This window comes from Lactuca sativa, chromosome 7, assembly GCF_002870075.4.
Source record: "Lactuca sativa cultivar Salinas chromosome 7, Lsat_Salinas_v11, whole genome shotgun sequence".
Taxonomy (NCBI): domain Eukaryota; kingdom Viridiplantae; phylum Streptophyta; class Magnoliopsida; order Asterales; family Asteraceae; genus Lactuca; species Lactuca sativa.
In genome coordinates, this window is record NC_056629.2 from 200,462,072 (window position 1) to 200,483,383 (window position 21,312).

At 36.0% G+C, this 21,312-nt stretch overlaps 1 protein-coding gene across 1 annotated transcript; it reads left to right on the forward strand.

The window, feature by feature from the left end:
- The first annotated feature begins 15,882 nt into the window (after positions 1 to 15,882).
- LOC111905680 (uncharacterized protein At4g15545) lies at positions 15,883 to 19,137 on the forward strand. Its single transcript, XM_052765432.1, has 8 exons — positions 15,883 to 16,330; positions 16,436 to 16,504; positions 17,247 to 17,300; positions 17,410 to 17,542; positions 17,891 to 18,130; positions 18,288 to 18,333; positions 18,774 to 18,852; positions 18,950 to 19,137. The coding sequence occupies exons 1-8, from the start codon at positions 16,037 to 16,039 to the stop codon at positions 19,040 to 19,042; spliced, it is 1,008 nt and encodes a 335-aa protein (XP_052621392.1). The 5' UTR covers positions 15,883 to 16,036; the 3' UTR covers positions 19,043 to 19,137.
- Positions 19,138 to 21,312: the final 2,175 nt, after the last annotated feature.

Consider the following 21,312-nt stretch of genomic DNA (forward strand, 5'->3'; position numbering starts at 1 on the left):
TGTATAAAAATCTTTCACCCAGCATAGACAGCAAGTATTCAGACAATATGCACACACAACACGTAATTTATATTAAAATACTTTATATCTATGTGTAAGATGAAAGGGATCATGCACTCACCTGAAAGGTGGTGACTCAGCACTCGGACAGCGCTTCGATACTCTCAAAACAATTTTCCTTCGATAAAACCTAATACCAATACAACTAGGGTTTAGTCTAACGATAACCACGACAAATTAATAGTCTAGCTATTATTATTATTATTATATAAGCGTTAAATAACACTCAATATAACTCATAATAATAGCCCAAATACTTATTATAAGTTCCTAATAACGTTACTATATTAAAACATAAGCTATACTAAAGATAGGGTAGGCATAGCTCACTTACAGCGGATTTTCTTGAAAATCGGGCTTCGTTGGAGCAGCGTTCCCAAGCAGAAAGGCTCTTTTCTTGGGGCCGTCGGGCACTCCGGGGCTTCCGCCTCGTTCTAGGGAGTTACCCTAGGCTTTGGGGGGGGGGGGGGGGGGGGGGTAGGAAGGCTTAGAGAGAGAGTTTAGAGAGAGAAAGAAGAAGGTTGAGGGGTGAGGAAATGAGGGAACCCGGCACCTCTATTTATAGGGTGAAATCCTGACGGACTCGCCGAGTCGGTTTATTGACACGACGAGTCATTGCCACGTGTCATCACCTGATGGCTTTCCTTGGGGAGAAAGTCTTGGCCCATATTCAGCCACGTCACCCTTTTTGCAACAGCACCCCGCTGACTTCTAAACCCCGTAACTTTCGCATACGAGCTCCGTTTTTTATGTTCGTTTTTTCCACGCGTAGGTAAAATCAAGATCCACAACTTTCATTTAGACTCCGTCGGCTAATTCTCGACTGATCTCAAATTTAATAGTAGGAGGCGTTTAGACTGTTAAATGGCCGCGAAGAATTCGTAACTCCTTCATACGAACTCCGTTTTCATCCATCTTTTTACTGTTGAGTTCCTATTAATGAGATCTTCAACTCTCATTTAGGTCGCGTAAGCCAAAAACCGCTCGAGCTAAAATTCGAGTTTCGGGCTGTACACTGCTAAGCCGAAACTTTGAAAAATCATAACTTCCTCATACGAAGTCAGATTTGAGCGTTCTTTTTATGGATTTTCTCGTTTTAACATACTCTACGACTTTCGTTTAGATCACTAAGGCTAAATCTCGCTCTATCATAAATTCACTTTTTACGCTTCCCGGTGTCGTGCCGGTTTTGCCGTAAAACTTCGACGGGCCATAACTTCTTCGTTATAACTCGGATTTCGGCGTTCTTTATATGTATGGAAACCTTGTGACATATTCTAAAACTTGGTTAAGATTATTTATTCTAAATAATCTTTTGTAGAAAAGTCATTTTCGACCCTTATTGCCTCTAAATTGACTAGCCCAGATCTGCGGGCGTTACACTTAACTTACCACATTTTGTAACGACGTAAATTTCCAAACAAAATTTTCATTTTAAAATCACATAATTCTCATAACACATTTCACAAGAATCTCATTTATTAATTTTACAAAGCGTAACTCCATAATTGTTTGATTAATAATCCAGGATCCTCGAAACATAACTCTTTCTCTGGTGTGTATAATCGAGCCGGCGCCTTCCCGTGATCCTGAGAAAAACCTGAAACACATATTGTAATAGCCCAAAATCCATGTAAGCTTTATGACCCTTCTATTTTTGGAGAGTTGGCAAATTAGTTCCTTAAAGTTGTATGTTGGATTGGTGAGTACGTTGGGCGTACTAAGGTGTACGCCGCGCGTACTCAGGCGCTTAAATTGAACGCAGAATCGCCCGGGTACGCTGGGCGTACCCAGGGGTTACGCTGGGTGTAGTGAGCATAGATGCAAACCCTAATTTCTGGCCTGTGCACTATAAAAGGAACATGTAGTCCTTTGCCCTAGCCACCATATCCCCTTGAGTGAGTCCTTTGAGAGCTGAGATCCGTGCTTTAGCTTGTGTGTGTGTTTTTGAGCTTGAAGTTATCCTTTCAAGGTGAAGAAGGAGAAGGAGGAGCCATTGTTGGAGCTAGAAGTTGAAGAACAAGTGTAGATCCAAGTTCTACAGTGGTTGGAGATCCCTTCTGAGGCAAAAAGCTCAAAGCTTTCCTTGTTCTTCATAAGTCTTGCTTTTTGGACCATTTTTAGGGTTTTTTGTTCAAAGTTAGAGACTTTGTGTGCAAAGAGTCTCCATGAGCTTATATCTGACCTTTTCTAGTGTATATGGTGTTGAGGATTCATAAAAATCCAGTCTTAGACGTGGATCTTGTGTCATGCATGAGTTATAGTCTCATAATGGAAAAAGGAAAGGTGTTTTGAGAACAAAGTGACCTTTACAGCCATGCAAAGGCTTAAAGGTTTCAACTTTATGGATTAAGTCATATTAGAGGAGTCAGATCTGAATTTTGGATGCAAGACTTAACCGATTAAGACCTGAATGAGATGGATAAGGAAGCTGGGTATTACGTTGGGCGTAATCCCAGTACGCGCGACGTAAGGGGCCACGTACCCCGATTCTGTGAAGGCTCCGTGTACGCCCATCGTACACGTTTGGTAGGTGCAGCGTAACCCGGAGGGTTGACTTTTGTTGACTTTTAGGGTTTGGTCAACTTTAGTGTATTTGAGCCAAGTAAGGGGTAAAATGGTCTTTTACCTTTCCTAAGAGTGATTAGAGGGAATGGTCTAGCCTTGGGAAATATGTTGTTGACGAGTGTCTATTTCATATGATTAGGCGGAGGCTAGGTCTTACTTCACTAAGTCCAAAATTTCCGAGTTACACGAGGTGAGTCTTCTCACTATACGTTACCTAGAGTGGTATTATGTGTTGACCAGAGGGTCTTATGTGTTATGTATGAGATTATGTGCTATGTGTTATATGTATGTTGTATGATTTTATATACCGGACCGGAGGGTCCAACGATACAGACCGGGCCGGAGGGTCCAACGAGCTATGACCGGACCAGAGGGTCCAACAAGCTACGGGACTGGAGGGTCCCGCTGAGACACATCGACCGGAGGGTCATGCTATAGCCTCGAGTGGCGTATCTGTTGTATGCGGTATTTTGGGGAACTCACTAAGCATTTATGCTTACAGTTGTTGTGTTATGTGTTTCAGGTACTAGCGAGGACCGTGGGAAGGCGCTGGCATGACCCGTACACACTAGAGAAGGGATTTGATTTTGTGATCTTGGGAAATGTTATGTTTCGATAACTATTGTTGAATACTTTTGAGAATATTTTTATATAAATTTGGTTGTTGAAAAATGAAAAAAAATGTTTTGGAAATTACGTTGTTACACATATCACATAACACGGTAAGCACGAAGCTTAGTAAGTTCCCCAAAATACCACATACACAAATCATAAGCCTCTCATGGCTATAACTCGACATGGACCCTCCGGTCTCATGCGTCTCGGTGTGGACCCTCCGGTCATGTGTCTCAGTGAGGACCCTCCGGTCTCACAGCTCGGTTTGGACCCTCCGGTCCTGTCTCAGTGGAAACCCTCCGGTCACACAACTCGATTCGGACCCTCCGGTCCTATCTCAGTAAACACAGAATATAACATATATATCATACAAACAAAATGCATAATATCACATAACTCAAGTAAGCACATAAGACCCTCCGGTCACTCATAGATACCACTCATGGTAAGTATAGTGAGAAGACTCACCTCGCAAGCCAGCAAGCAAATAACCTCGTACTCGAATCTCGAACTAACCTCCACCTAACACAAAGGATGAATATCTCAAATTAATACTCTTTTCACGACTCTAATACCCGAAGACTATTCTTTCTCTCTCTAACTCTTGAAGTGGATAAAAAACCATTTTATCCCTCCATGATCTCCATTACTCATGTTTGACCCAACCATAAAGTCATCAGAAGTCAAACTCGAGTTAACAACCCTATGCTTGACCCAACTTGCCGAGTGCACCCATGTGACTCGTCGATTCCACTCATTTTCCTCAGAAGTCTCGTGAAGTCCAGCTCAACTCGTCGAGTTGACCCCCAACTCACCGAGTTATCGCATGATCAAGCTCATTGGGACAAACCCTCACCGACTCGTCGAGTTAGCTCATCGACTCGGTGAGTCCATTCAAACTCATTCCTTATTCAGACGATTCAAAGTAGATCTACCACTCCAAACACTAGATATAGCATCTCAAGACTCAGTTGTCACGTAAAGCTTCGATCTTTACATTCATGTATGGTAATTTTGCTTCGGTATACCACAACATGCTCCCACAAGGTGTTAACCACAATAAGCCTCATGTGGATAAATAAAGTTGGGACCTTTGGACTCTAGGGACCTCAGAAGGTCCAGATCTGCGGTTTAAACCCCATGATAACTCTATATGCTCAAAGTCCCAACAAAAGGTAGAGGAAACCCTAATCTTCCAATATAATGAGATCTAGGCAAATAAATGAGAAAGGTGCAAACTTTTACCTCCCACTGAAGCCTTAGTACGAAGATACTCTAGATCCAACCGATTCTCTTGCTTCCTTGTTGGATAATCTCCTATTCTCCTCAAAAGATGCACTAGGTTACTCCAAGTTTAGCTTCTAAGACTCTCTTAGCTCACTACACACATTTTGGGTTTTACACAGTAAGGTTAGGCAGCTGGTAAGGCAAAAATGGGGGCATAAGTTCCCTTATATAGGTCCAAACCCTGGGAAATTAGGGTTTCACAACACAGCACCAACTCGGCAAGTCGGCTCTCTGACTCGTCGAGTCCATTCATTAATCCCACGCAGTCAACTCGACTCTACTCGACGAGTTAGACTCCTAACTCGTCAAGTCACTCAATAAATCTAAAAAATTTAAGCACACAATAATATAACTGGGAGTTCGGATGTTACACATTTCATTGAGGCATTTCATCGAACACTTTGTGTGCACCAGATACATTAGATCCATAATCACCATAAAACATCAGATTTGACCAAACATATAAGATTTTCATCATCTTTGAAGTCAGGTGATGTTGTTTGTTTCTTCGGAGAGGTTTGACGGTAGTGGTTTGACGGAAAGAACAGATCCATATCTTCATAGGAAAAAAAACAACCAAATTTCATAGGTCTGAGATGAAGGACACAACAAATGTGCAACCTGATCGAAGAACATGACACCAGATCTCGTCTGAACTCTTTCAATATTGTTGGACCTTAAAGATCTGGACATCGATGGTGGTAGAAATCATAACTCTGGACCGGAGCTTGCAGATCTAGACAACGCTACGGAAGATATAGTGGTAGATCTAGTGTTCCGGTGACAAAAAGTGTTAGATTTGAAGGTGGAGGCGAAACTGATGGCAAATCAGTAAGTGGAGGCTCTAGATCAGACACATCTCGAAAGATCAAGACTAAGATTACAATCAGAGATGAGAAAAAAATCACTAGAATCATTCAGATCCAGTTAGATATGAGCAAAAAACACAAAAAAAAGTCATCGAAATCGTGTTGTCATAAATGACAGGCGATGGACGGTAAATTTGAAGCGAAAACACATCGGTGAAGTCGTTTTTTGTTGTGGTTCCAGATCCGAAGAGAAAAAACATGATTGACTTGACATTCCGGCGAAGGTTAAGCGGTCGGCGACGGTGGTGCCGGCGATGGTAGGTGGTGGTGGTAATAAGGAATGTGTGTTCTTCAAAAATGGTGGGAGAGTTTGAAAGAATTTATCATTTCATAAGATAGATCTGATTTAATGGCTCGTACGGTTCTTAATATTTTTTGGTTCTCGTTTAAACCTTAACCTATATATATATATATATATATATATATATATATATGTGTGTGTGTGTGTGTGTGTGTGTGTGTTGGAATAGTGTCTAAGGCTGCAACTATATTAGGCAAGTATTTGACCCGGTTGTGCATGGTCCTTTTGGGTTGCCTTCACCATAGCAACTTGATAGGATGATTTATTAAGAGAGAGTAAATATTATTAGTATATTATGAGAATAATATAAAGAATAATATACTGTTATTTGATTAATATAAGTCATAGAATTAATTGGAATTAATTTGGTGACTTAAAGAGATTAATTAAATAAGAGGGTATAAACTGTCAATTATTTTATAGTTAAACTTTAGACTGTAAATCCATATAGATATGCATTGGACGGATTCTAGAAGCTAAGGATTGTTTCAAATCGTCGAAGGGGTTATCTAAGGAATGGATTTGGATAGCCTTAAGAGAAGATTATCCAATTAGGGTTTATGTTGTAACCCTTAAGGAGTCTACAAGTATAAATAGACCCTATGGCATAAGGAAATCGATACTTCATCTAAAGTAAGAGAACCCTGGCTGATTTCCTCCCCTCTCCTCTCTCCCAAATCATCCTCCTTGCTATTTGGTGTTTGTAAGCCATTAGAGGAGTGACAATTGTGACTCTAGAAGCTCCAAGACAACAAGATCAACAAGGAATTCAAAGGTATGATTCTAGATCTGTTTTAACATTGTTCTTATTCCTAAATAGTCATTAGAAGTCTTGGATTCAAAGCATGTTTAATTAGAAAGCCTAGATCCAAGCATTAGGGCTTTGCATGCGCACATAGGAAAGTTCTTATGGCTAAAACCCGTCAGTGTTATCAGAGCCTAGCTTGGTTTTCATTAAATTGTTGCTTAATTGTCTGAAACTAAACTGCAAAATTTGATTTTTGTGTTTCTGATTCATGGACTCGGCGAGTTCCATAGTGGACTCGGCGAGTTGGCCTGACTCGGCGAGTCCCTTGGTGCACTCGGCGAGTCCAAGCGTCAGGAATGGCCAGATTCGGGATTTCTTCATGTTTATCTTATGGAAACTTACCTTAATCATATTAGATCAACCCTAATCCGATTTTTTGATATATATGACTATTATCTTGATCTAATTAAAGATATTTATCAACTAATAAAATATTTAATTTCCTTATATGATAATTAATTAATTATTTTGATTATTTTGGTAATTATCTTGCAAGAAATCTTGAATAAATCAAATATAGATAATAAGGAAATTAATTATTAATTGAAATTATTTGTTATTTGATCCTCCATGTTTTAAATGTTTAAAACTTGTCCTCAAGTTTTGAAATTTATATTTTGTAATTAAAAGTTTTAATTTAGACAATTTAAATTTCAAACCCTAGATTTTAAAAGGTTTAAAATACAACCCTATACTAATATAATATTACGATATTAATATATATATATATATATGTATGTATAACTAAAATGCTAGTCTTACCGTTAGTAGGCCTCATTCACGAAGCCGATCTATAAGGTGGGTATAAGGTTGCGGCCTATAAAATGGCGCTTAATGGGTGTACACTCACACCCACCGCTTGCTTGATTGGTGGAGGGTCGTTAGCCGAACGGGTAGGATAGGGCAACCTCATCCTCTCATTAAAAGTATAATAGGAAATAAAAAGTAACTACACATATTTTTTAAAATTTCCCAATCTTAGTTACTTTAGGAAAAGTGAATTGATGCAATCCCATGAAATTACACTTTGCACCCTTGCTAAGAAGTTAGTGGAGCGTGTGTGGTTTACCGGCACACTAATTGGTTCTAAGCAAAGGTGGAAAAAGGTGATTCATTGTTTATCATAGTTCGATGGAGCGTGTGTGGTTTACCGGCACATCGAATAGGTGATCATTACAATGAAGGCACCATGTGAATTTGCATGGTAATTCACACCCGCTTTGTGATCCTCGGTATCCCAGTCACAAACAAGAGGGGCATATCGAGACTTAAACATGCCATTGAATAGTTTCAATGAATCTCATCCGATCCTAGGAATTCTCAATACATTTAGGACTAATAGTTAGGTTTTATGGTGGAGAATTAGTGAATCGTCATTCACTTACCTTCAATTTATTTGCATGTTAGATTACGACATCCCTTTTCCAATATGTAAATGTTGTTGTTGGATCCTAGCCCTAATTTTTCTTATTGGGTGATAATTAGCGATTCATATTCTAATCTATCTTTGTCCTTTCTATTTGTAGATGTCGAACGCCAACAACGCTGCTGCTAGTTCTTTCACGTTGATGAGCCTTTGCCAAAAGGTCACCTTCGATGGAACGAACTTTAGCGAATGGATAAGATACATTCGCACCATTTCTCGCTATGAGGATAAGGAGTATGTCCTCGATGAGAAGCTCGAGAAAATCAACCCTGAAATTGCTACTCCGGCTGAAATTACCGCTTTTGAAACTCATGAGCGAGATGCAACGAAGGTACATTGCATCATGATAGCCACCATGAACTCCGAATTCCAAAAGTCCTACGAGGACATGTACCCGTACGAGATGCATCAAGACTTATTGGAGAGATACCACCAAAACGCAAGACAAGAGCGGTATGAGATTTTCACTAACATGATTTCCGCTAAGATGGGTCATGGAGAATCTCTTACCGTGCACCTGCAAAAGATGCAAAGGTATGTTGACCGCCTTCGCAAGTTAAATGTTGACTTTGGGGAAGACTTGGCGATCGACATGGTGCTTCACTCTTTGCCTTCGATGTACAATCAATTTATGATGACCTACCACATGAACAAAGAGGAGGTCACCTTAAGCAAACTCCAAGGTCTCTTGAGGGTCGCTAAGAGCAACTTAAAAAGCAAGTCTATTGCACCAACTCCCAATCCACCCGCTGCTCCTGTCTTGGCTATTGGTCAAGGAAAGGGAAAGAAGAGGAAGGCTTCGTCTAAGAACTATCGCAAGGTTAAAGCTCGAGATGTTGCCTCTTCTAGTGGGACCAAAGTTCATCCCGCTAAGCCCTGCCCTAACCCGAAGGAGGCAGAGTGCCACCACTGCCACAAGATAGGACATTGGAAGAGAAACTGCCCAGAATACCTGCAAGCCATCAAGGAAGGAAAGATCAAGCCATCTTTCGCAGGTATACATACAATTAAATCTAACGATTCTAATCATGCTATTTCTTGGGTTCTTGATACCGGTTGTGGTTACCACATTTGTTCTAATGTGTAGGGACTAAGAAGAAGTAGGGATGTGGAGCAAGGAAGAATCAATCTAATCATGGGGAACAGAAGATCATCGCCTGTGACCAAGATTGGAGTGTATTCTTTAGTGCTTAGGAATAATTTATGTTTAGATTTGAACAATTGTTGCTATTCGCCAGAAATGGCTAGAAACGTCATTTCATTTCATGGTTTATATAGACAAGGTTTTAGATGTTCTTTTAATAATGAGAATGGTTCTATTTTGGCTTATCTAAATGGTGTCTTTTACTTTGAAGCTATACCATGTAATGCAATTTATGAAACTGTTATGATTGTTGATAACTTAGGAAATGATGTTTTGAACATAGATTCTTCCACTAGTATGGATAAAGCATCCTTGTGGCATTGTCGTCTTGGACATGTCAACAAGAAACGCATAGCCCAACTCCAAAAGGATGGAGTGTTGGAGTCATTCGACCTTAGGGAAGATGACACATGCGAGTCTTGTTTACTTGGAAAGATGACTAAATCACCCTTCACAAGTACGTGTGAAAGGGGTGAGGGCCTATTGGACCTAATACATACCGATGTATGTGGACCATTTAGATTAACCACGAAGGATGGGAACCACTTCTACGTGACTTTTACTAATGATTATAGTAGATATGGGTATATCTATTTAATCAAGTAAAAGTCAGAAACCTTTGAAAAGTTCAAAGAGTTCAAGAATGAAGTGGAGAATCAATTGGGCAGGAAAATCAAGATGCTTCGATCCGATCGAGGAGGAGAGTACCTAAGTCTTGAATTCCACGATTATCTCAAGGAGTGTGGAATAGTTTCGCAATTGACGCCTCCTAGGACACCGCAGTTGAATGGTGTGACAGAAAGGCGTAATCGAACCTTATTGGATATGGTTCGCTCTATGATGAGTCATGCTTCACTACCTATCTCTTTTTGGGGGTATGCCTTAGAGACTGCCGCCCATGTCCTAAACAGAGTCCCTACTAAGAAGGTTGCCAAAACACCTCACGAGATGTGGACAGGGAAAGCTCCCTCGCTGGCACATATCAAGGTTTGGGGTTGCGAGGCTTTCGTAAGACTAGATACTCATGACAAGCTCGAACCTCGAAGTGAGCGATGTGTTTTCGTCGGCTACCCGCAGACATCCTTTGGATATCTCTTCTATAGACCGAAGGACAATGTTGTCTTTGTTGCAAGGAGAGGAGTTTTCCGAGAGTGAGAACTCATAGGCCAAGGAGACAATGGGAGGCAAATCGAGCTTGAAGAGATTCAAGAGTCGATAGATGAAGGAACCTCTACCGCTGGCACTCAACCCGAGGAGGAAACTCCGGTTGAACCGATTGACGAATCCTTACCTATTAGACGTTCCGATAGAGTTAGAATTCTACCCCAGTTTTATGGTTTTCATATTACTACCGAAGGGGACACGTATATTAGTGATGGTACACTAATAAATCTTGATGAACCTAATAGCTATAAGGAAGCCATGGCAGGCCCGGAGCCTGCGAAATGGAAAGAGGCAATGGATAGTGAGATCCAATCCATGAATAATAACCAAGTTTGGAATTTGGTTGATTATGTGCCCGGACGTAAGACCGTTGGGTGCAAATGGATCTTCAAGAAGAAGACCGACGTGGATGGAAATGTACACATGTATAAAGCGTGATTGGTTGCGAAGGGCTTTACTCAAACTCCCAGAGTTGACTATGATGAGACCTTCTCACCAGTTGCGAAGATAAAATCTGTTAGAGTGATGCTAGCAATTGCCGCATTTCATGATTATGAGATTTGGCAAATGGATGTTAAGACCGCTTTCCTTAACGGAAAGTTGGCTGAGGATGTTTACATGGCTCAGCCAGAGGGGTTTGTGGATCCAAAGCATCCGAATAGAGTGTGTAAGCTTGAGAAGTCCATTTATGGACTTAAGCAAGCGTCTCACAGATGGAATCTTTGCTTCGCTTTGAGCATGGTTAGCAGATATCAAGGGAATCCTGGCAGAGCACATTGGATTGCGGTGAAGAATATCCTTAAGTACCTTCGGAGGACAAAGGAATGGTTCTTAGTCCTCGGAGGAAGTGATGACTTGAAGGTGCGAGGGTATAGTGACGCCAGATTTCAGACCGACAGGGACAACTACCGTTTGCAGTCAGGCTGGGTCTTTACCCTGAATGGAGGAGCAGTGACATGGAAAAGTTCCAAGCAGGAAACCGTAGTTGATTCAACGTGCGAATCAGAGTACATTGCAGCGAGCGAAGCGTCGAAGGAGGCAATATGGCTAAAGAACTTCATCGGTGATCTTGGAGTTGTACCTGCCATAAAGGAGCCCATGGAGATTTTCTGTGATAACGAAGGAGCGGTTGCCTTGACCAAGGAACCGAGGGATCATGGTAGATCACGACATATCGACAGAAAATATCATTTCATTAGACATCGTGTAGAAGAAGGACAACTCGTAGTGAAGAGGATATCATCAGAAGATAACCCAGCAGATCCGCTTACGAAGGGACTGAGTAGGGTTAAGCACTTGCAGCATGCTAGGAGTATTGGGCTGAAGGATGATATTAGCATAGACTAGATAGTATTAGAAACGTGTAATAGATAAATGTAATTAACATTTGATGATTAAACAAAGGAGTTTTATTTATGAGTAATGTTACTATCTTATGTTAATTGTTTAACTATTGTTTCACTTTGCATGTTTTGACTTCCAGAATAATTGAGTTTATTAGGAATAATCGAATTGTTCAAATTGTCCACAATCGTTCATATGTTGGAAGTAGATATGAAAGAAGATTGTCATGAATCGGTGCGTAGATTGTCTAAATGGTATTAGACATAGCAAAGGGTTGCTGCGACGTTCATGAGTGCTTATGAACTGGTTTTGAGCATTGGAACAAACCCGCGCTTGCTAGAATCACCTTATGGAATATGATATAAAAGGGTGATCGCAAGACGATAATATCATATAGTCTTAAAACCTAGATATATGGTTTGTTATTTGTTAATTGATTATACATTGATAATGCGAAAATGCATTGGTAACTCAATGTTATAAAACGCATTGTTGTGTATAGTTGATTATTGAATAAGTAAATGCATATAAGTCGAAGTTTATCTGTAACTTTTATCTAAGAAGGTAAAAGCGATATCTCGGCCGCTCGATGATTTGATTTGACTTATGTGCCAGGCCCGGTTAGAACTGAATTAATGTGTTCGATTAAGTTCTATGTCGAATAAATCAGAGATCGAGAAACCTAAATGCTTGACTAACCATTCCATAGGATTGTCAGTATGATATCTAACAGAGGATTGTACGATCCCTTATCTAAAGGACAAGATTGATTAGATCAGAGTTTGACAGCGTCTTTGAGAGCTACGATTGCAAACCGAATTGTACTTGTGCATATAGTTACTAGACTTATCCAAGTGGGAGACTGTTGGAATAGTGTCTAAGGATGCAACTATATTAGGCAAGTATTTGACCCGGTTGTGCATGGTCCTTTTGGGTTGCCTTCACCATAGCAACTTGATAGGATGATTTATTAAGAGAGAGAAAATATTATTAGTATATTATGAGAATAATATAAAGAATAATATATTGTTATTTGATTAATATAAGTCATAAAATTAATTGGAATTAATTTGGTGACTTAAAGAGATTAATTAAATAAAAGGGTATAAACTGTTAATTGTTTGATAGTTAAACTTTAGACTGTAAATCCATATAGATATGCATTGGATGGATTCTAGAAGCTAAGGATTGCTTCAAATCGTCCAAGGGGTTATCTAAGGAATGAATTTGGATAGCCTTAAGAGAAGATTATCCAATTAGGGTTTATGTTGTAACCCTTAAGGAGTCTACAAGTATAAATAGACCCTATGGCATAAGGAATTCGATACTTCATCTAAAGTAAGAGAACCCTGGCGGATTTCCTCCCCTCTCCTCTCTCCCAAATCATCCTCCTTGCTATTTGGTGTTTGTAAGCCATTAGAGGAGTGACAATTGTGACTCTAGAAGCTCCAAGACAACAAGATCAACAAGGAATTCAAAGGTATGATTCTAGATCTGTTTTAACATTGTTCTTATTCCTAAATAGTCATTAGAAGTCTTGGATTCAAAGCATGTTTAATTAGAAAGCCTAGATCCAAGCATTAGGGTTTTGCATGCGCACATAAGAAAGTTCTTATGGCTAAAACCCGCCAATATATATATATATATATATATATATATATATATATATATATATATATATATATATATATATATATATATATATATACTCTAATAAATGAAGGTTTTTTTTGCCACATGTCACATTCTCATTCAATTTGACAAATGTCATTTTGTGGTTATTTTGAATTAATTTTTTTCCACATGTCATTTTATGCGTTTTTCTATTTTATTAAATTCAACGTAATATTTTAATATAATAATTGCAATAAATATAGTAATAAATGATTATCAATTTTATTAATGAACTTACTTTTTTTATTTCAAAACTTCCAAATTAAAGCTCATTAGTTTTATTTATTTATTTAAATTATTTGTTTAAATTTAAAAGATAAAAACAATTTCAGTTATAATAATTCATTACTTTTTTATTTTCTTATAAATTAAAAGTTGTCAAATATTTTGACACTTATATTTAACTTGTTTTTTAAATTAACTCATATAATACATGGGTGTCACAACATATATATATATATATATATATATATATATATATATATATATATATATATATATATATATATATATATATATATATAGAGGTAGGTTCAAATGTTTTTCACATCTATTGTGTGCTAGAATGCACCAATAGGAATCTAGTATTAATTATATGTATATAAAATGCTATCCATACTTATAACTCATTTTTATGGAAACTAATTAAATTCGTCATTAATGTCAACAATAATATTTTTTTAGAATAAATTAATATCTAGAAGAATGAGAGTGTATTGCAGCAAAATGAGAGTATATTCTAGTAGAATACACTCTCGTTCTTCATATAGCATACAACTTTATTGTATTTTAAGTGATTAAGTCTTGAAACAAAGTACGGACTCATATATAAAACCTAGATGCAAATTCATTCTGAAAGAATGTTATTGTTGGCATTAACGACGAGTTTAATTAGTTTTCATAAGAAGAGAATTATAATTATGGATATCATTTAATATACATATAATTATGGAAATCATTTAATATCTATAATTATTTAATTTACTGAATTTCTATTGGTGCATTCTAGCACACAATAAATATAAAAAATAAAATAACTATATATATATATATATATATATATATATATATATATATATATATATATATATATATATATATATATATATATATATAGGGCCGGTCCAGACGGTGGGCAACCGGACGACCGCCCAGGGCCCACGACTGCAGGGGGCCCAAAATTTATGAGCTATGTAATTTATATATAAAAAAAATTATTATCTAAATGATTTTTAGGGCCTAAATTTGGTGGAAACTCAATTTAGTTCACAATATAAACAATTTAGTTTGCTTTTTATTTATAAGTGAAAACGTCTATATTAAAGAGTAATGATATTTTTTTGAATCTTTATTATATTTGCATTTGAGGAACCTTTTTTTTTTTTCACCCCGGGCCCATTTATGTTTGGACCGGCCCTATATATATATATATATATATATATGAAATTATGAAAAAAATTTCCATTAAATACGACTAACGAAATGGAGGGAAGAAAAGAAATTCAAAAAGCCAAATTTCAAGAGCACATTTGGAATCAACATAAATTGCTTCAATAGTCCCTATTGTATTTCATAAAAACAATCCAACCCTGCACTAATATTTATGTGCTTTTATTTTTTATTTTTTTTAATTCACGTGCTATATTTTGTTACCATGTTAAAAGGGTAATGATACATCGAAAATCTTCATCTACATTTCCATATTCTTATTATTAGAAAAAAAATACAGGATCTAAAGACCCACAAAATAATGTCTTAATTTTTATTTTCTTCAAATTCAATTTTCATTTCACATCAATCTAACCAATGAATTTATCTAACCTTGTGATTATCATACGCAAAATTAAAGATTTTCTAGTAGAGATTCTGTTTTAGTACATTGAGATAAACATTATAACATATATCATCGTTGCCTTACATATTTTCTTTCTATTCAATTATCCTACTACTACTTTGAATCTCATTAGTTAAAGTGTTAGCCTCACATATTTAACTATGCAAGAAATGTGATAAAAATATAAGAACAAAATTTATCGAAATAAAGAAAAAAAAAACCCAATGTTATAGGTGCTAATAACATGGAAAACATGGAATCTTCAAAATCTTAATTATAGCTTTTTGTGCATTTTCGGTTGAAATAAACATTCTCTTCATATTATTTTCTCAAACATGGAAGTAATTTAATTCATTTTTTTTGTCTTAATATGATATAATTTAATCGGGTAAACTCTATCGTAATTTATTTTTCCTTATATTTTTCAAGTTTGTTACGCTTTATCAAAATAATTTTAAATTTGTCCATAAAACTTTATATATGAAACATCTAATAGAAAAGTATTAGACGTTAGAACTATTTATTATTGTTGTTTATACTGATTTATGGTTGAAATAAAATAATGAACAAAAATATTTCTCACAAACGCTTGAAAACTTAGTTTAATGACAATGCTTGTTTTTAACAAGATTAACGTTAAGGGAGGATCATTTTGCTCATAGGGTTTCCACTTAGAACCAGAACATGAAAAAATCAAATAGTCATCGGACTGAAACTGTACACTAATCTCTAGTTGGAGGACCATTTCTGTTAACTATTCATATTATATTCTCCATAGTTTTGTCCGAAGTAGTTGTTGGGCATCTTTCAACGGCGACCTAATTCAATTGGTACCAGAATATGCACAGGCTGCTGTCAGTATTCTACAGCGATTAGGTCGTATTCAAGTCATCGATAGAGAAAATCAGAGAAATTCTTTTTAGGGTTTTGATCGGATAGTTGATGTCGGAGAACGGCAGCACAGTTAGTACGGCAAGCGGGCCGGATTTTAACCTACCGAATGAAATACTGTCGGTGATCCCCACGGATCCCTATGACCAGTTAGATCTTGCTCGGAAGATCACTTCAATGGCGCTTGCATCTCGCGTTTCTAAACTGGAATCGGAGGCAGGACGGCTGAGGAATAAGTTGAACGAGAAAGACCGTGTTATTATGGAACTCGAAGATAAAGTCTCCGAACTTCAGCAAACATGTCATAACGTTCAGTTGCGGTTGCAGATTACGCTTGAAGATAATGTACTTTTGTTTTTAGATTAATACTCCTATCGGTTGCTTTTTTAAGTTTCGTGTAATTTTGTTCGGAGTTGTGGTTGACATTTTGTTTCTGTTTGATGAACGAAGTCGAAGCTTGCGGAGGAGAGAGATTCGTTGGCTATGGCTACTAAGAAATTAGGGCGCGATTTAGCCAAGGTTTGAAATTTGCTTTCTCTTCCCTTTTACTATCTATAATGGTAATTTTTCATTTCCACTACAATGTAATTTCGTATCCCAATTACCTAATTTTCTATCAAATACGATTTTTTGAACAATTAGTTTGTTGGAAACTAAATATCCTTGCCTAGAACAATGTCTGAATATCTTCATGAATGCGAATGTTCAGCAATGGAGTTCAATTTTGATATGACAGTGGAATTTTGTGATAGTGTTTTGTGTTTATGCTAAATCACATTTTTATACTTAAGAAATTTTAGTTATCTATCTATTTCTTCTAGTGTTATTTGTATTCATTTACTGGTTTTATACTGCATCAATAAATGATTAAATGTTACAGAAAACTTAATTGCAGTAATTATTCATAGATGATGAAACATTGCACTCTTTTTCATGGATATATATTGCTCTCATGTAGACTACTACATTAGCTACTACATTATATATCTCATTAACACCTTTTATCTGTTTAAACATCCCCATACATATGTTCTTCCTCATAATAAGTTGATCAAGTCTTGATGTCTCATTAACACCTTTTATTTGTTCTTTCTCCATTTCTCTTTAATTTATCTGTACAAATGAATCAAAATGATTGCTTAATGGTTTATGTGACATCCATCATTAGCACCATTGTAAGAGCTTATAGAAAGTCAAAATCCAAAGTCCCAAGAATTTTCTTTTTGTAAAAAGGATATTAAATTTCAATTTTCTTTGACAGCTGGAGACTTTCAAACGACAGTTAATGCAGTCATTGAACGACAATGAGTCAACTGTAAGATTCTTTTACCATCTTTTTTTTCATGTGCTTAATTATGCTGACCTTATTTGACACTAAACTCTGGTTTCTGCTAAACCAACCTTTTAATAATTTGTATCATCAGAAAACAAGTGTGGATATAGGCACCTATGACCAATCTGCCCCTAGAGCTTATCCATCTAAAGAGGAGACAAATGGCTATAGAAAGCACCACTCTTTTAGTGGCTCTATAGACGGTGGAAACATCCCTGATGATGGTACAGACTACAGAAATTATTTTTATTTTGGACCAAATGGCCATTTTACCCTTACATCATGACTTAATGGGTTAATCCAAAAAACCTGACTTAATGTATCAAGACACTAACCCTCACCTATTTGTCATTTTTCACTCCCAACTCAATGTAAGGGTAAAATGGTCATTTGGTCTCATCCAGACGATTTATTCAGTCTAGAAAAGAAACAAACAGACCTTATTTATAAGACACTTTGTTGAAACAAACATCATTATCCATTCAGCCACTTAATGGGAAAAAGAAAGGAACAGCCTCTTTGTAATTTGTATAGTGTAATACCAATTGACAAATATGCCCTTCTGTTTACAGCCTCGAAACTTACTGGTCAAAGATTTTCTGTGACACCGTATATGAGCTCACGTGTAACTCCCACTGAAACTCCAAAGACAATTTCTACAAGTGTGTCTCCTCGAAGGTATTCTGCTTCTGGTGCCACATCACCAACAAAAATTCAATATGAAGGGCGTGGTGGTACCATGTCATCATGGTACTCATCAAGCCAACAATCTTCAGCTGGAAACTCTCCTCCTCGTGGGCCCCCATTACCAGGTTTAAAAGGAATATATATATATATATATATATATATATATATATATATATATATATATATAAATTTTTTTTTTTTATCGTAATGAAATTAAATTATTCTTACAGATGTTGAGTTATGATTTGGTTTATCTATCTTACATGACTTTGTTTTTTGAAGGCCGTGCCCCTAAGATTGATGGAAAGGAGGTATTTCGTCAAGCAAGGTGAGTAGAAAGTTATTAAAAATAGTCCTTGATAAGCTTTACAGGGGTATTTTCGTCTTTTACACCGACAGAGATTGAGAGCGAGTCCTTGTCCTACCTTTTTTTGGTGGGACTAAAATTTCGATTTTTGTCTCATTGACATCTGTCGTTTCATGGTCCAGTCCAATGCATGTCAGATGCAGTCTAACCTGTTTAGTCAGTCACGATCTTGTCCTTGTTCCACCTTTTTTGATGGAACAAAATATTGTACTTTTTGTCTCATTGACTTCAGTCCCTGTTTCACCATTTTTGATAATTTTGACCAGTTGACTTTAGTTTCAATGCATGCGAAACACAATACAGTCTGTTCTGTCATGTATTGTCCTGCTGCATAAGAAACAAGAGCGTGAGATATTTTTCATGTGGCAATTCACTAACAAACGGTGAATATCTCTATGCAGGAGTCGACTATCTTATGAGCAATTCAGTGCTTTCTTAGCAAACATAAAGGAGTTGAATGCTCAAAAGCAATCTCGCGAGGTGAGTAAAAAGGATAAAGTAAAAAACTAATTCTATTTCCAAATTAATTGATCTCTTTTTCCGAAAGTACCCTTTACATTCCACTTTGTCTTTTCAGGAGACTTTAAGGAAAGCAGAAGAAATATTTGGGATTGATAATAAAGATCTTTATCTATCATTTCAAGGTCTACTAAATCGCAACAAACAATAAAAATATTATTCGACATATATGTATTATTAAATAAGCTTGACATTTTTGCCTATATATATGCTAATGCATAAGGTAAGAAAAACATTTTGTGTGTATATTCATGCATCATTATTATCTTGTCTTTTTCTTTTTTTTCTTTTAGTCGTATGCATAATAATATCTGATATTTTTACCCAAAAAGAGATGCTAAGTTATCCCTCATCACTCGTATATTGTGAGCCCCATCTAATTTTGACGACTTTTTTAAAATATTAAGATCTGATGAGATATTCTCTGAGTTACAATCTTTGAACTGATCGTGTTGCTTCAAATGGAATAAATGTATTTTAATGCATTTTAGAAAAATATATATTGTTTTCCAAAGCAACTTGTTTTTTGTTTTACTTTTACTGTTTATTGCATAGTAATTTTCCATCATCTATCATTCTATCCAATTCGTCTTCTGTTTTTTCATCTCTTCGAATCTTTGTTGATTATATCTATAACTGTGGTTAGAATATCCCTAGAATTAACTTAATTAGTGTATAGAAGAAGGAATTAGAAAAAGGGGATTAGGATTTAAAGTGGAATAAAGGTGAAAAAGTCCCAAGTATGATTGGTGTACGATATGTATATGACTAACAATGATTCTTAGCTAGTGCTCTGTTAACATTATATAATATCATTAGTTAGCTGGATTTGTGTACTAACTATTAAGGCTCTATTTGTTGCTCATTTTATGAAGGGAAGACTGTAGTTTTTAAACTATAGAACTGAAATTTGGATTGATCTAAATGAAATATTAATTTACAAACCTTTTCCTCCTATCCAAAAATGGGACATTAGATTTGTTTGATATCAATTGAAAAAAAATTACAGTTTCGTTCTACCTAAAAATGTGGGACAAAAAATGGATTTGTTTTGTTACGTCTAAAAAATTAAATAAGGTGGGATATAGATTCCAAGTTTCCAACCACTTGGTAAGAACTAAGTCTTACTAGGTCAGATTCAAACCGTTTGATATTACAATTAGAAACCGTCTTATAGCATTTAATGTCTTTTATTGGGTCTGGTAATAACTTGGGTATGACTCAATCAAACATTGATTCAATCAATAGACACTTACTCAACCAACAAACATTAAAGAGCGGGTTATTCTTTTATATGTTTTGTTCATTTTGGCTTTTACATTTAAAAACATTTACTTATACACCATTAACTCAATCAATAGACTCTAACTCAACCAACAAATATAAAAAAACCCCTTATTCTCTTATATGTTTTGTTCATTTTGGCTTTTACATTTAAAAACGTTTAATTCTCTTATATGTTTTGTTCATTTTGGTTTTTATAACCATTTGGGTTGTGATGACTTGGTAAAACATGTAGAAGGAATGGTGGACAATATATTGACCCATGTTTAAATTCTAGCGCTACTCAACCCTTGTGGTTATGTATGTTCGTCTGCAGTGACACCAATGCATGAGACATAGCCGTATGTTTGCAGCAGGTGATTAGTCAATGAGTGAAAGCTGACCCGTAACCCTTATTAGGGAAGTTCTCTTTCCTTAAGGGTATATATATATATATATATATATATATATATATATATATATTATAGGGTTAAGTTATTTTGTTTTTATTAACTATTGTGTGCCAAAATGCTAAGATCTGGACCATTGGATGAATAGAATAAAAAATTATGATCTGAGAGTCTATGATATTACCATAGGGTAACATGTATCATATAATCACACAAATTTTAGTAAAATGGTATTTTGGTGAATTAACCTATTTTAAAAAAGGAAATTTTCGGATTTTAAGGGATTATTAATTCCCTTATTTTTTTTAAAATCTGAATTTTTCAAATTAATTCTAATTAAAATATAATATTATTTTTAATAATAACCGATTTTATTCTGTCAGAATGACAAAAAGTCAACAATAAACTAGTAAATATATTTGCGGTTTTATTCTTGCAGAATATTGTTTCATTCAAGATATTTTTTATATTAAACACACTTAAAGAATTATACAACACATTATCAAGAATAACATTTTCTAAAGAATACGGATTATATTATTCTTAAAGATTAAAACTAAAAATGGTTAAAAAAGAGAAAAACATCAAAATCTAATAAAAACACTAATCCATTCCAAAAGAATATTATTGTTAATAAACACTTTATACATTTTAGCATAATACATTTTGCAAGAATACACTCTAGTTCCCCATGTTTGTTCTCCTTTTCCACATCAATGTCAGTCTTTTCAAAACCTAAATCCACAAA

Coding starts and splice junctions, on each gene's coding strand:
- LOC111905680 (XM_052765432.1), top strand. CDS start 16,037: ATGTCGGAGAACGGCAGCACAGTTAGTACGGCAAGCGGGCCGGATTTT. Junction 17,543..17,890: donor TGGAAACATCCCTGATGATG/GTACAGACTACA, acceptor TTCTGTTTACAG/CCTCGAAACTTACTGGTCAA. Junction 18,853..18,949: donor CTCAAAAGCAATCTCGCGAG/GTGAGTAAAAAG, acceptor TTGTCTTTTCAG/GAGACTTTAAGGAAAGCAGA.